Here is a 14,482-nt window from a genome sequence, read left to right as displayed (position 1 = left end):
TTTATTTTGCTGTTCTTTCAAAAACAACAACAAATTTAAGTGACCCGAAACTTTTGAATGGTAGTGTATATTGCAGTCAATGCACATCATTCAAACACTTACATTCAGCTGAAAAGTAATAATAACCTATAAATCATGTGATATACAGTAGCCAGATTCTAGGTAATAGCACCTATTGAACACAGTCTGGGGCACTATAAAGGGAATAGGGTTCCATTAGGAACACAACCAGGACATCTTAAGCAAAGGACCAAACAGAACAAAGACTTCCTTTCTACCATGCCACCAGATTGATATCAATGTATGTTTTGAGGTTGGGAAAGTGAGGTAGTGTATGAGAGTATGAGACTATAAGCGTATGAGAGTATGAGACTATAAGCGTATGAGAGTATCACAATACAGTCAGATGGAGGATGATGGGGAAACATTCAAACCCTGTGGAAAGATCCTAGAAAACAGACATACATTCATCTCCTAAAGCACATCAACCCTACAGTTGTGGTCATAGTCCTGTCACATAGGTAAGATATGAAGATCTGTCAGACTGTCATTGTCTCTGCCTGCTTCTCCTGCCGGCAGCATCTTAGAGCCGCTAGTGAAACAGAGTTAAGCATCACTTAAATCCCACTCCTCTTAGAGGCTGACACAGAAAAAAGCATACAGCTACCCAGGAATTCTAATATATTTTGATAGCTGCTGGCAAGATGCTGCATTTAAAAAACATTAATCATATGAATGTACTGCCGACCAGTCTGGAGCTGTGCTCTACAGCCAGCTGGGTGAATGTTTATCTTAGACTGTAAAATTAGGTTGTGAGAATAGAAACATTACTGTAGTTTTGCATAAAAGATAAATAGGATATTTCAGACCTTATTGATAAACCATAGTATAAACTGAAATACAGTGCCATTTTATAAAAGCCAAAGGCAAAGTCTGTGAACATGGTTGTCTAAAGCTGCTTATTAGATGCACATTTGAATATTTAATTAATCTAATATATGCAGTGTTCCTCCCTAAACAATACATTGGTAAAAAGCATTTCCACTTCCAACACCACTATCTGATTGAGGGCTATAGTTACTGATATGTAGCGCACTCCTCAGAGCATAGCAGCAGTTCCCAGAACAGTCTCAGTGGTAATGCATCTTATTCACACTAGCTATCTAGTAGAAAGACAGGTGATAGCAGACAGCTGCTCCCCTCATAGTGGTATCTTGGTCTCATAATTCATTCCTTCCGGAACAATAACTTTGCCTGACGACAAGCCCTCTCTCCCCTTCCAATAGATTAATCAGATGGGATCCAATTAGAGGTAATAGAGGGTAGGAGTATAGGCTTCAATTAACTACTGATAGACAATGGCCCAAACATTATACAGCTTTATGCTCTGAGGAAATCATATCCAAACCTCGTGGATTTTGTGTTTACCCAACTAAACTCAGAAAGCATATGGTTACAGGAGCTTAAAACTATACATTCCTGGGGGGCTGTGTTTTTGAAGCCTTGAAGATTGCAACTCTAAATTATTAATAATCAATGCCATGACCCTTGATGTGAAGCCTCAGGGAACTGGATTAAGACCTATTGAGTGCTCTATATACTGCTAGGGCCAGTTACTGGAACAGTTCTCAACATAGGACCTATATTGTTACATTGATATTACAACCACCAGATATTATCCATCAGTGATGTGTTTGCAATCAAAACCCTGGCTAATGGCCCCAGCAGAGCCCTGACCTCACTCACACACAGACACACACAATACTCTGTCCGACTATTTTCTCTGTATACATCAATGATGTCGCTATTGCTGCTGGTGATTCTCTGATCCACCTCTACGCAGATGACACCATTCTGTATACATCTGCTTCAATGCCATACAACTCTCCTTCCGTGGCCTCCAACTGCTCTTAAATGCAAGTAAAACAAAATGCATGCTCTTCAACCGATCGCTGCCCGTACCTGCCCGCCTGTCCAGCATCACTACTCTGGACGGTTCTGACTTAGAATATGTGGACAACTACAAATACCTAGGTGTCTGGTTAGACTGTAAACTCTCCTTCCAGACCCACATTAAGCATCTACAATCCAAAATTAAATCTAGAATCAGATTCCTATTTCGCAACAAAGCATCCTTCACTCATGCTGCCAAACATAGTCTGTTTTACGAGGGTATCCTACCGATCCTTGACTTCAGCGATGTAATTTACAAAATAGCCTCCAACACTACTCAGCTAATTGGATTCAGTCTATCACAGTGTCATCCGTTTTGTCAACAATGCCCAATATACTACCCACCACTGCGACCTGTATGCTCTCGTTAGCTGGCCCTCGCTTCATATTCATCCGCAAACCCACTGGCTCCAGATCATCTATAAGTCTTTGCTAGGTAAAGCCCAGCCTTATCTCAGCTCACTGGTCACCATGGCAGCACCCACCCGTAGCACACACTCCAGCAGGTATATTTCACTGGTCACCCCCAAAACCAACTCCTTTGGCTGCCTTTCCTTCCAGTTCTCTGCTGCCAATGACAGCGCACTCACTAACTTTAAGCATCAGCTGTCAGAGAAGCTTACAGATCATTGCACCTGTACATAGCCCATCTGTAAATAGTCCACCCAACTACCTCATCCCCATATTATTTTCTCCTTTGCACCCAAGTATCTCTACTTGCACATTCATCTTCTGCACATCTATCACTCTAGTGTTTAATTGCTAAATTGTAATTACTTCGCCACCATGGCCAATTTATTGCCTTACCCACCTAATCTTACTTCATTTGCACACACTGTATATAAACCTTTCTATTGTGTTATTGACTGTACGTTTGTTTATTCCATGTTTAACTGTGTTGTTTGTGTCGCACTGCTTTGCTTTATCTTGGCCAGGTCGCAGTTGTAAATGAGAACTTGTTCTCAACTGGCCTACCTGGTTAAATAAATGTGAAATAAGAAAATACAATAACACACACCAACCTGTGTATGGCACTGACAGAGCAGAATTCAGTCTGGGCCTTGCAGCAGCAGCAGCAGAGTATTTTGAAAACAGTCTCTAATATGTAACCCCTATAAATCTGCCTGCTTATGTCCAAACCCAGCCCCTTCTATCTCCCTCTCTCTCAATCTCTGTTCAACCCAGGCCCCCTCTCTCCAACCTAGGCCACCTCTCTCCCTAACCCAGGCCCACCGTCTCCAACCCAGGCCCCCTCTCTCCAACCTAGGCCCCCTCTCTCCAACCTAGGCCACCTCTCTCCCTAACCCAGGCCCACTTTCTCCAACACAGGCCCCCTCAAAAGGGGCTTTATTGGCATGGGAAACATATGTTAACATTTCCAAAGCAAGTGAAGTAGAAAATATACAAAAGTGAAATAAACAGAAAAAGAACAGTAAACATTACACTCACAGAAGTTCCAAAAGAATGAAAGACATTACAAATGTCATATTATGCATATATACACACAGTGTTGTAACGATGTACAAATGGTTAAAGTACAAACGGGAAAATAAATAAGCATAAATATTTTTACAATGATGTTTGTTCTTCACTGGTTGACCTTATCCTGTGGCAACACATCTTGCTGCTGTGATGGCACACTGTGGTATTTCACCCAATAGATATGGGACTTTATCAAAATTGAGAGAAATATGTGTCTCCAATGTGGTCATACATTGGGCATGAGGTTTGGAAGTGCAGCTCAGTTTAAACCTCATTTTGTGGGCAGTGTGCACATAGCCTTTCTTCTCTTGAGAGCCAGGTCTGTCTACGACGGCCTTTCTCAATAGCAAGGCTATGCTCACTGAGTCTGTACAAGGTCAAAGTGTTCATTAAGTTTTGGTCAGGTATTCTGCCACTGTGTACTCTATGTTTATGGCCAAATAGCATTCTAGTTTGCTGTTTTTTTGTTAATTCTTTCCAATGTGTCAAGTAATTATCTTTTTGTTTTCTCATTATTTGGTTGAGTCTAATTTTGTTGCTGTCCTGGGGCTCTGTGGGGTGTGTTTGTGAACAGAGCCCCAGGACCAGCTTGCTTAGGGGACTCTTCTCCAGGTTCATCTCCCTGTAGGTGATGGCTTTATGGAAGGTTTGGGAATCGCTTCCTTTTAGATGGATGTAGAATTTAACGGCGCTATTCTGGATTTTGATCATTAGCGGGAATCAGCCTAATTCTGCTCTACATGCATTATTTGGTGTTCTACATTGTACACATAGGATATTTTTGCAGAATTCTGCATGCAGTCTCAATTTGGTGTTTGTCCCATTTTGTGAATTCTTGGTTGGTGAGCAGACCCCAGACCTCACAACCATAAAGGGCAATGGGTTCTATAACTGATTCAAGTATTTTTAGCCAGATCCTAATTGGTATGTCAAATTTTATGTTCCTTTTGATGGCATAGAATGCCCTTCTTGCCTCGTCTCTCAGATCGTTCACAGCTTTGTGTATTTCTGCATTGTTTTAGTGATTCGCCATAGGCCCCCTCTCTCCTCAACTCAGACCCTCTCTCCCCCTCTGCCTCTTACCGACTCAGAGTGGAACAGACAGACACTTATCTACTTAGACGCATATAAATTCAGCGATAGGGAGGAGGACGTGGAAGATAAACTGTCGACCTTCGCAGGCGAGCCATACTGTCAAAACTCACATCTGAAACAGCAGAGGCCTCTAATTACTTGTGGGCAATTCCAATCTAACTACATTTTTCATTTAAATGTATGCCAATTCAAACCATTGATTTAAAAGTTTAAACCATACACCTCTATGCACAATGACTACTTTGACCAATTTACACTGAACATTTTACAAAAACTAATTTAGTGGAAGAACTGTGCAGATACAAAGTTTCAGTAAATTCTCTAAAAGTTAGTAAACGTTAGTTAAATATCTGCTCCAAATAATTCAACATGTCTGCAGATAGAATGGTGTCAGCTATGACATCACACATTGACTTCAAAAAAAAATATTTTGGTTATTGAACTACAGTAAGTGAAGTGGATTTACATCTGGTGACGGAATTGCAGTAACAGAATTTCATCATTGGTCCCTGATCTGTACGACACAGAAATGCATAATTATGGATATGAATGTTATTCTCTTCATGGTGATCTATCCTAAATAGGTTCACAAAATGTATAAATATACAATATCCTCCTTTGCATATCTGAGTATTATTCTACACACTGGCTATTATTTTAATGAGCTCTGCCCCCAAACAAGACCAAATTTGGTTGGTCCGGACCAAATCTGAACCAATCCTAGATATCTATGTTTCACATGTTTGGACATCAAGTATAGCACAGTAGAGCATAGTACATCACAGTAGAACTCAGAAGAGTACAGTACAGCAGAGTAGAGTTCAGTACAGTATAATAGTGTACTGAACTCTAGTTAATCTACTGTGTACTGTACTAAAATCTACAGTACTGTACTTTTATTTTCTGTACTGTCCAAACTAGAGGTCGACCGTTTATGATTTTTTCAAAGCCGATACCGACCAACAAAAGCTGATACCGATTAAATCGGACGATTTTTATATTTGTAATAAATGACAATTACAATAATACTGAATTAACAATGAACACTTATCTTAACTTAATATAATACATAAATAAAAACATGTTCAATTTGGTTTAAATAATGCAACAACACAGTGTTGGAGAAGAAAGTAAAAGTGCAATATGTGCCATGTAAAAAAGCTAACGTTTAAGTTCCTTGCTCAGAACACGAGAACATATGAAAGCTGGTGGTTCCTTTTATCAACATGAGTCTTCAATATTCCCAGTAAGAAGTTTTAGGTTGTAGTTATTATAGGACTATTTCTCTCTATACCATTTGTATTTCATATACGTTTGACTATTGGATGTTCTTAAAAGCACTTTAGTATTGCCAGCCTAATCTTGGGAGTTGATAGGCTTGAAGTCATAAACAGTGCTGTGCATCCCAGCATTGCTAAGAGCTGCTGTTTGAATGAATGCTTACGAGCCTGCTGCTGCCTACAACCACTCAGTCAGACTGCTCGATCAAATCATATCCTTAATTATAATAAACACACAGAAATATGAGCCTTTGGTCATTAATATGGTCAAATCCGTAAACTGACGTTTTGAAAACAAAATGTTTATTATTTCAGTGAAATACGGAACCGTTACGTATTTTATCGAACGGATGGCAATCCTAAGTCTAAATATTACATTGCACAACCTTCAATGTTATGTCATAATTATGTAAAATTCTGGCAAATTAATTATGGTCTTTGTTAGGAATAAATGGCCTTTCAACAGTTTGCAATGAGCCAGGTGGCCCAAACTTCTGCATATACCCCGACTCAGCTTGCACTGAACGCAAGAGAAGTGACACAATATCCCTAGTTAATACTGCCTGCTTACATAAATTTATTTTAACTAAATATGCATGTTTAAAAAAATATACTTGTGTATTGATTTTAAGACAGGCATTGATGTTTATAGTTGGGTACATTATTGCAACGATTGTGCTTTATTTCGTGAATGAGCTTTTGTTAAATCATCAAGTTGAAGTAGGCTGTGATTCAATGATAAATTAACAGGCACCGCATTGATTATATGCACCACAGGACAAGCTAGTTAACCTAACAATATAATCAACCATGTGTAGTTAACTAGTGATTATGTGAAGATGAATTGATTGTTTTTTTTTATAAGATAAGTTTAATGCTAGCTAGCAACTTACCTTGGCTCCTTGCAGCCACAAGGTCCTTTTGATGCTGCACTCGCGTAACAGGTGGTCAGCCTGCCACCCAGTCTCCTCGTGGATTGCAATGTAATCGGCATCCAAAAAGGCCGATTACCAATTGTTATGAAAAGTTGAAATCGGCCATCGGTCGACCTCTAGTCCAAACTGGTGACCCCAACTGTGTCTTATGGCCACTATGATTTCCCATTAAAATGACTACAATCTGATTTGGTAATGAAATTGAGTTTTAATCACTTAATAATTCAGAAACAAAATTGATATCAGTAAAAACACTATCTAATTGATAGGTCTACCTTTACTTGTTACTTCTGTGAACTTTCATTATCATCCCTCCTCATGATGGAGAGAAATGTAAAAATATCTTACAGATACCAAAAACCCACATGTTGTAACGGAATTTCAAGCCACAAGGTTTCTTAAACTTACAGAAGGCAGAAAAATGTATCCAAAATTAAATATGTGCTGATATTAGTTGGTAAGGTTCTTTGATATATTTGGTAAAACCTTTAAGGACTTTTTCTGGTAGATGTATTCTAAGACTACTTCTCCATCTGTTTGACCAGAACTCAAAGCCTTTGCTTATTCCAAATTTTAAGGATGGAAAAAGGGTTGAAAAATGTATATGCCTTAATAAAAAAAATGGACTTTTAGCTTTCATTTGATATGCTCCTATGAGCTTCACATGTTACTGTGTTACTGAGACAGAACACTTAACAATACGACAGACAGGTTAGGATGTGGGAATCATTTCATCTTTCTACTCTATTTAGTCGTAATATTCAAGGAAATGGTGCTTCTCTACATAGCATATAAACTCGTACCAAAGTACGCACAGTAATATGTATGTGCATGTGTGTGTATATTTAATGTACTATGCACAGTATGTCATTATTGACGTTACATAATATAACTTATGGCCGTTAATATTGTATGTCTGCCTAGCCTAGTGCCTACAGTGTCTCACTCTGTGTGTGTGTGTGTGTGTGTGTGTGTGTGAGAATCATTCCCCTCCACTACACAGCTTATGGATGTGAGATCTTCACACATTGGTACCCTGTGTCATCACCCATTCATCTGTGACGCAGAAGCAGGTGTGCAGCGTGGACCATCCATACTCCAACAGTGCATTAACCCCCAGAGATGTTCTCAGAAATACCATGGCAGCACACACAGAAAATGGCTCACTCTCACCAACACTACTCACTAACCCCAAAAACATCAAATGATTACTTAAAAAGTTTGCCCCTGCAGTAATGCACTTTATTGTAGTCCTGGCTTCATTATTGCATTAAATAATTGATATGTAATAGGTTCCTTCTGTAAAGAAGGAATTGTTAGAGGTCCATAAATAAGCGCTGTAAAACTGCAATGTACCATGTGAGGCGATACCAAATCAGAGACTAATGAGATCTCCTGGCATTTATGTAGATTATTTCAACAGACACACAATAATTATTAAAACACAATCTGACAGAATGTGATCCCCTCCTCTCGTTGAATAGTATCTCCCCTCACCACCTTGGCTCTCCATTGCTCTGTGGTTGCTGTGTTTACACAGGCCTGTTGAACTAACACATTGTGAGTGCACTGCTCCTACCTTCGCAGGCACAGCCATGAATTACGATTAGAGGTCGACCGATTAATCGGAATGGCCGATTAATTAGGGCCGATTTCAAGTTTTCATAACAATCGGAAATCTGTATTTTTGGGCGCCGATTTACCGATATATTATTATTATTATTATTATTATTATTATTATTATTATTATTATATATATATATATATTTTACACCTTTATTTAACTAGGCAAGTCAGTTAAAGAACACACTCTTATTCTCAATGACGGCCTAGGAACGGTGGGTTAACTGCCTCGTTCAGGGGCAGAAAGACAGATTGTCACCTTGTCAGCTCGGGGGATCAATCTTGCAACCTTACAGTTAACTAGTCCAACGCAATAACGACCTGCCTCTCTCTCGTTGCACTCCACAAGGAGACTGCCTGTTACGCGAATGCAGTAAGCCAAGGTAAGTTGCTAGCTAGCATTAAACTCATCTTATAAAAAAAACAATCAATCATAATCACTAGTTAACTTCACATGGTTGATGCACAACGCATCACCGGGGGCAAACTACCTGCCCTCCAGGACACCTACACCACCCGATGTCACAGGAAGGCCATAAAGATCATCAAGGACATCAACCACCCGAGCCACTGCCTGTTCACCCCGCTATCATCCAGAAGGCGAGGTCAGTACAGGTGCATCAAAGCTGGGACCGAGAGACTGAAAAACAGCTTCTATCTCAAGGCCATCAGACTGTTAAACAGCCACCACTAACACTGAGTGGCTGCTGCCAACACACTGACACTGACTCAACTCCAGCCACTTTAATAATGGGAATTGATGGGAAATGATGTAAATATATCACTAGCCACTTTAAACAATGCTACCTTATATAATGTTACTTACCCTACATTATTCATCTCATATGCATACGTATATACTGTACTCTATATCATCGACTGCATCCTTATGTAATACATGTATCACTAGCCACTTTAACTATGCCACTTTGTTTACATACTCATCTCATATGTATATACTGTACTCGATACCATCTACTGTATCTTGCCTATGCTGCTCTGTACCATCACTCATTCATATATCCTTATGTACATATTCTTTATCCCCTTACACTGTGTACAAGACAGTAGTTTTGGAATTGTTAGTTAGATTACTTGTTATTACTGCATTGTCGGAACTAGAAGCACAAGCATTTCGCTACACTCGCATTAACATCAGCTAACCATGTGTATGTGACAAATAAAATTTGATTTGATTTTGATTTGATATTACTAGATATTATCTAGCGTGTCCTGTGTTGCATATAATCTGACTGAGCATACAAGCATACAAGTATCTGACTGAGCGGTAGTAGGCAGAAGCAGGGGCGTAAACATTCATTCAAACAGCACTTTCGAGCTGCCAGCAGCTCTTCGTTGTGCGTCAAGCATTGCGCTGTTTATGACTTCAAACCTATCAACTCCCGAGATGAGGCTGGTGTGACCGAAGTGAAATGGCTGGCTAGTTAGCGCGCGCTAATAGCGTTTCAAACTTCACTCGCTCTGAGCCTTGGGGTGGTTGTTTCCCTTGCTCTGCATGGGTAACGCTGCTTCGATTAGGTGGCTGTTGTCGTTGTGTTGCTGGTTCGAGCCCAGGGAGGAGCGAGGAGAGGGACGGAAGCTATACTGTTACACTGGCAATACTAAAGTGCCTATAAGAACATCCAATAGTCAAAGGTTAATGAAATACAAATGGTATAGAGGGAAATAGTCCTATAATAACTACAACCTAAAACTTCTTACCTGGGAATATTGAAGACTCATGTTAAAAGGAACCACCAGCTTTCTCATGTTCTGAGCAAGGAACTGAAACGTTAGCACATATTGCACTTTAACGTTCTTCTCCAACACTTTGTTTTTGCATTATTTAAACCAAATTGAACATGTTTCATTATCTACTTGAGGCTAAATTGAATTTATTGATGTATTATATTAAGTTAAAATAAGTGTTAATTCAGTACTGTTGTAATTGTCATTATTACAAATACATGAAATAAAATAAAAATACAAAAAACGGCCGATTAATCGGTATCGGCTTTTTTGGTCCTCCAATAAATCGGTATCGGTGTTGAAAAATCATAATCGGTCGACCTCTAATTACGATGCCTGAACAAACACACACCTGGTCCACGAGTAGAGCATATTCAAACCATAGCAGCACCGTCGAGTCTACATGCGGCCCAGAAACATTTTCTAATGAACCTGAGGCCAGCCAGAGGGAACTCATAAATTGGAATTAAAAATGTAAGCATTTTAAATCGGGACCAAATTCTCCCTAACAGTGAGAGATGCACTGCATAGAAGCTGGAGCTATCGTTACTTACATATAACATACCATACCCATAGTATCGTAGCCAGAATAAATTCACATTCAATCTACTGTACATACAAAAGCAGCTGTTAACTTTGTAAGTGGGTTATTAACTGTGGATGTTGATGTTTGTTGTTTGTGTCAGCTGCCTTTTTATGACTGTATTGCAAGTGTCAAACCTGTGTGACACGTGTCTGATGGAGTGCCATTTCATGTGTACTGCATACAGACATCACTAGTGTATCAAACATGGATCAAGCACCACAGTAATGAATGGCTTCTGGCATCTCTCCACACAACAAACCATTACATCTCTCTGTCACATTTTGTACTATTTTCTACATTGTAGAATAATAGTGAAGACATCAAAACTATGAAATAACACATATGGAATCATGTAACCAAAAAAGGATTAAACAAATCAAAATATATTTTAGATTCTTCAAAGTAGCCACCCTTTGCACACTCTTGGCATTCTCTCAACCAGCTTCACCTGGAACACTTTTCCAACAGCCTTGAAGGAGTTCCCACATATGCTGAGCACTTGTTGGATGCTTTTCCTTCACTCTGCGGTCCAACTCATCCCAAACCATCTCAATTGGGTTGAGGTCGGGTGATTGTGGAGGCCAGGTCATCCGATTCACTCCAATCACTCTCCTTGGTCAAATAGCCCTTACACAGCCTGTAGGTGTGATTTGGGTCATTGTTCCATTGAAAAACAAATGATAGTCCCACTAAACCCAAACCAGATGAGATGGCACATCACTGCAGAATGCTGTGGTAGCCATGCTGGTTAATTCTAAATAAACCGCAGACCGTGTCACCAGCAAAGCACCCCCACACCATCACACTTCCTCCTCCTCCATGCTTCATGGTGGGAACCACACATGTGGAGATCATCGGTTCACCTACTCTGCGTCTCACAAAGACACGGCAGTTGGAACCAAAAATCTCACATTTGGACTCATCAGACCAAAGGACAGATTTCCATCGGCCTAATGTCCATTGCTTGTGTTTTTTTGGCCCAAGCAAGTCTCTTATTATTAGTATCCTTTAGTAGTGGTTTCTTAGCAGTAATTTGACCAAGAAGGCCTGATTCACGCAGTCTCCTCTCAACAGTTGATGTTGAGATGTGTCTGTTACTTGAACTCCGAAGCTTTTATTTGGCCTGCAATATCTGAGGCTGGTAACTCTAATAAACTTATCCTCTGTAGCAGAGGGAACTCTGGGTCTTCCTTTCCTGTGGCGGTCCTCATGAGAGCCAGTTTCATCATCGCGCTTGATGGTTTCTGCGACTGCACTTGAAGAAACTTTCAAAGTTCTTGACATTTTCCACATGGACTGACCTTCATGTCTTAAAGTATCTCTTAAGGATCTGCCCCTTTTTTTCAATTTTCGCCTAAAATGAAATACCCAAATCTAACTGCCTTTAGCTCAGGTCATGAAGCAAGGATATGCATTTTATTGGTACCATTTGAAAGGAAATACTTTGAAGTTTGTGGAAATGTTCAAGGAATGTAGGAGAATAAACACATTAGATTTGGTAAAAGACAATACAAAGGAAAAAAACTTTTTTTGTACCATTGTCTTTGAAATGCAAGAGAAAGGCCATAATGTATTATTCCAGCCCAGGCACAATTTAGACTTTGACACAAGATGGCAGCAGTGTATGTGCAAAGTCACACCTCCAGGCTGTGTAAGGGCTATTTGACCAAGGAGAGTAATTGGAGTGCTGCATCAGATGACCTGGCCTCCACAATCACCCAACCTCAACCCAATTGAGATGGTTTGGGATGAGTTGGACTGCAGAGTGAAGGAAAAACAGCCACACCTGTTAATTGAAATGCATTCCAGGTGACTACCTCATGAAGCTGGTTGAGAGAATGCCAAGAGTGTGCAAAGCTGTCATCGTGGAAAAGGGTAGCTACTTTGAAGAATCTCAAATATAAAATATAATTTTGATTTGGTTTACACTTTTTGGGTTACCACATGTTTCCATGTGTGATTTCATAGTTTTGATGTCTTCATTATTATTCTACAATGTAGAGAATAGTACAAATAAAGAAAAAAAAAACCTGGAATGAGTAGGTGTGTCCAAACTTTTGACTGGTACTGTATATCATGAACACAAAAACATTAAACATCAAGAATGTGTTACTGCCTAGGAGACGTGCTGAGAGGCTTCAGCTTAATCTCCCCCCTCCCCCCCCCCCCCCCTCCCCCCAGCACAGCGCTGAGAGAAATTGTATGAAGATGTACGAGACCCAGAAGCTCTCGCTGCAATCTCAGCACAGTTACGGTGTCTAGAATACAAATCACACTGTAAGAGCTTATGAGAACCTGTGCACAGATGTCAATTCAACATCTATTCCATGTTGGTTGAACATAATTTAATTGAAATGACGTTGGAAACAATGTTGATATAACCAGTGTGTGCTCAGTGGGATGTTGCTTACTGACTGACTGTGTGTGCTCATGTCTGCTGACCAATAAGGAAATACCTTATAGTCAGAACATAAAGACTAGCAAACATTGCTCTGTACTGTAGCTGTTGGATGCAGAAATCAAATGAGAAGCTATTTCCCCACTTACTCTACGAGTGTTGACAAAGCTTACTACAACTCAAATACACTGAAAGCTGTTTCACCTGACCAGAGTTAAAAAAGGAAAATAAAAACAGGAAAATGTAAGTTACAGAATGTACAGTCTTCTAGGATCCTTCACACTGTATTTGTTTCAGGAAATCAACATTGACTGGAAGCAATATTGTTGTAGTATTACAGACAAATCACTGCTTCGCTCGCACACGCACACACACACACACACACACACACACACACACACACACACCTTATTGATTTGTCATGCCACAGTCTGATACATATTCTATCAATATCAGGATTGCACCCAATTACAGCGCATGTCAATTTATTTATACATATGTCTAGACTAGGCTACTGTATTTAATTGGTTTTGTAGGTTGGTTAATCAATCACAACCAACTTCTGATTAGATATGACAATAGTAGCCTGCTAAACAAAAAGGAGAGGTTCTGCTGGCAAGTTGGTGATATCAGCTCGCATAATAAGGTAAATGTTGGCAAATGATAAGCCCTTACCTGTCATAACTCCATCGACTGTATGACATGTTCCTGTTGCTGCTGACTCCTTCCATGACTTCTATGGGGTGTTGCTAAATAGGGTTCAACGTGACACGAAAATAAAACCTGGGTTTAGATGCCACGCCGATATTTCCCACCAGTTCTCGCATTTACTCCTCGAACGAATGAGAGTTGAGATGTGGTGCACATCGATTCAGAGACTCACTTTCTATAGGCTATACCATTTGGAATGAGAAGGGAAAAATCAGTGCGCGCAAATTGACAAGCTTGTAAAATAATTTGACGAATGCATGGGTTGCTCCAGTGGTTGCGCGCACGCAGCCATGTCGCCATGTATTTCGATTAAATACATCATCGCGTAATTTTCACATCACAACGAGCAAAAAATATGTAAAATCTCCATCCTCTGTAACAGCGTCCCCCAGATTGTAACGCCCGTTAGTCTCATCTGGTGATGATGTTGGAAAGGTGTAGCATTGTAATTTGAATTATTAAATCCATTTGTTGGCCTGCCATTTATACCATCATTATTTAATTATTAATGGACAGTATTGAGCTCTATCTCCTTGGGCATGATTGATAGCCTACACATGCTTACATATTCATGTTTTTTTTTCTGGTTGCACTGTGAATGAAATATCATTTTCAGGCATATACAAGTGGTCAGAGCTATCTGTTGTTATTTCATGGCCTTGTATACCTA

The 14,482-nt window shown here is 39.8% G+C and overlaps 1 protein-coding gene across 2 annotated transcripts in view; it reads right to left on the bottom strand.

The window, feature by feature from the left end:
• tub (TUB bipartite transcription factor) overlaps positions 1 to 14,229 on the bottom strand; it is a 98,407-nt gene extending 84,178 nt beyond the window's left edge. The window contains exon 1 of one of the 2 annotated variants that reach the window (XM_021607606.3): positions 13,777 to 14,229. In XM_021607606.3, coding sequence (XP_021463281.1) covers positions 13,777 to 13,832 — 56 coding nt within the window. In that variant the 5' untranslated portion in view covers positions 13,833 to 14,229. The remainder of the gene's footprint in view (positions 1 to 13,776) is intronic. The other variant, XM_021607604.3, reaches the window with a different exon arrangement.
• Between the last annotated feature and the right edge of the window lie 253 nt (positions 14,230 to 14,482).

The sequence above is a fragment of the Oncorhynchus mykiss genome, chromosome 6 (assembly GCF_057628025.1).
Source record: "Oncorhynchus mykiss isolate SJ-2025 chromosome 6, ASM5762802v1, whole genome shotgun sequence".
Taxonomy (NCBI): domain Eukaryota; kingdom Metazoa; phylum Chordata; class Actinopteri; order Salmoniformes; family Salmonidae; genus Oncorhynchus; species Oncorhynchus mykiss.
This window is presented reverse-complemented; position numbering and strand designations above follow the sequence as displayed.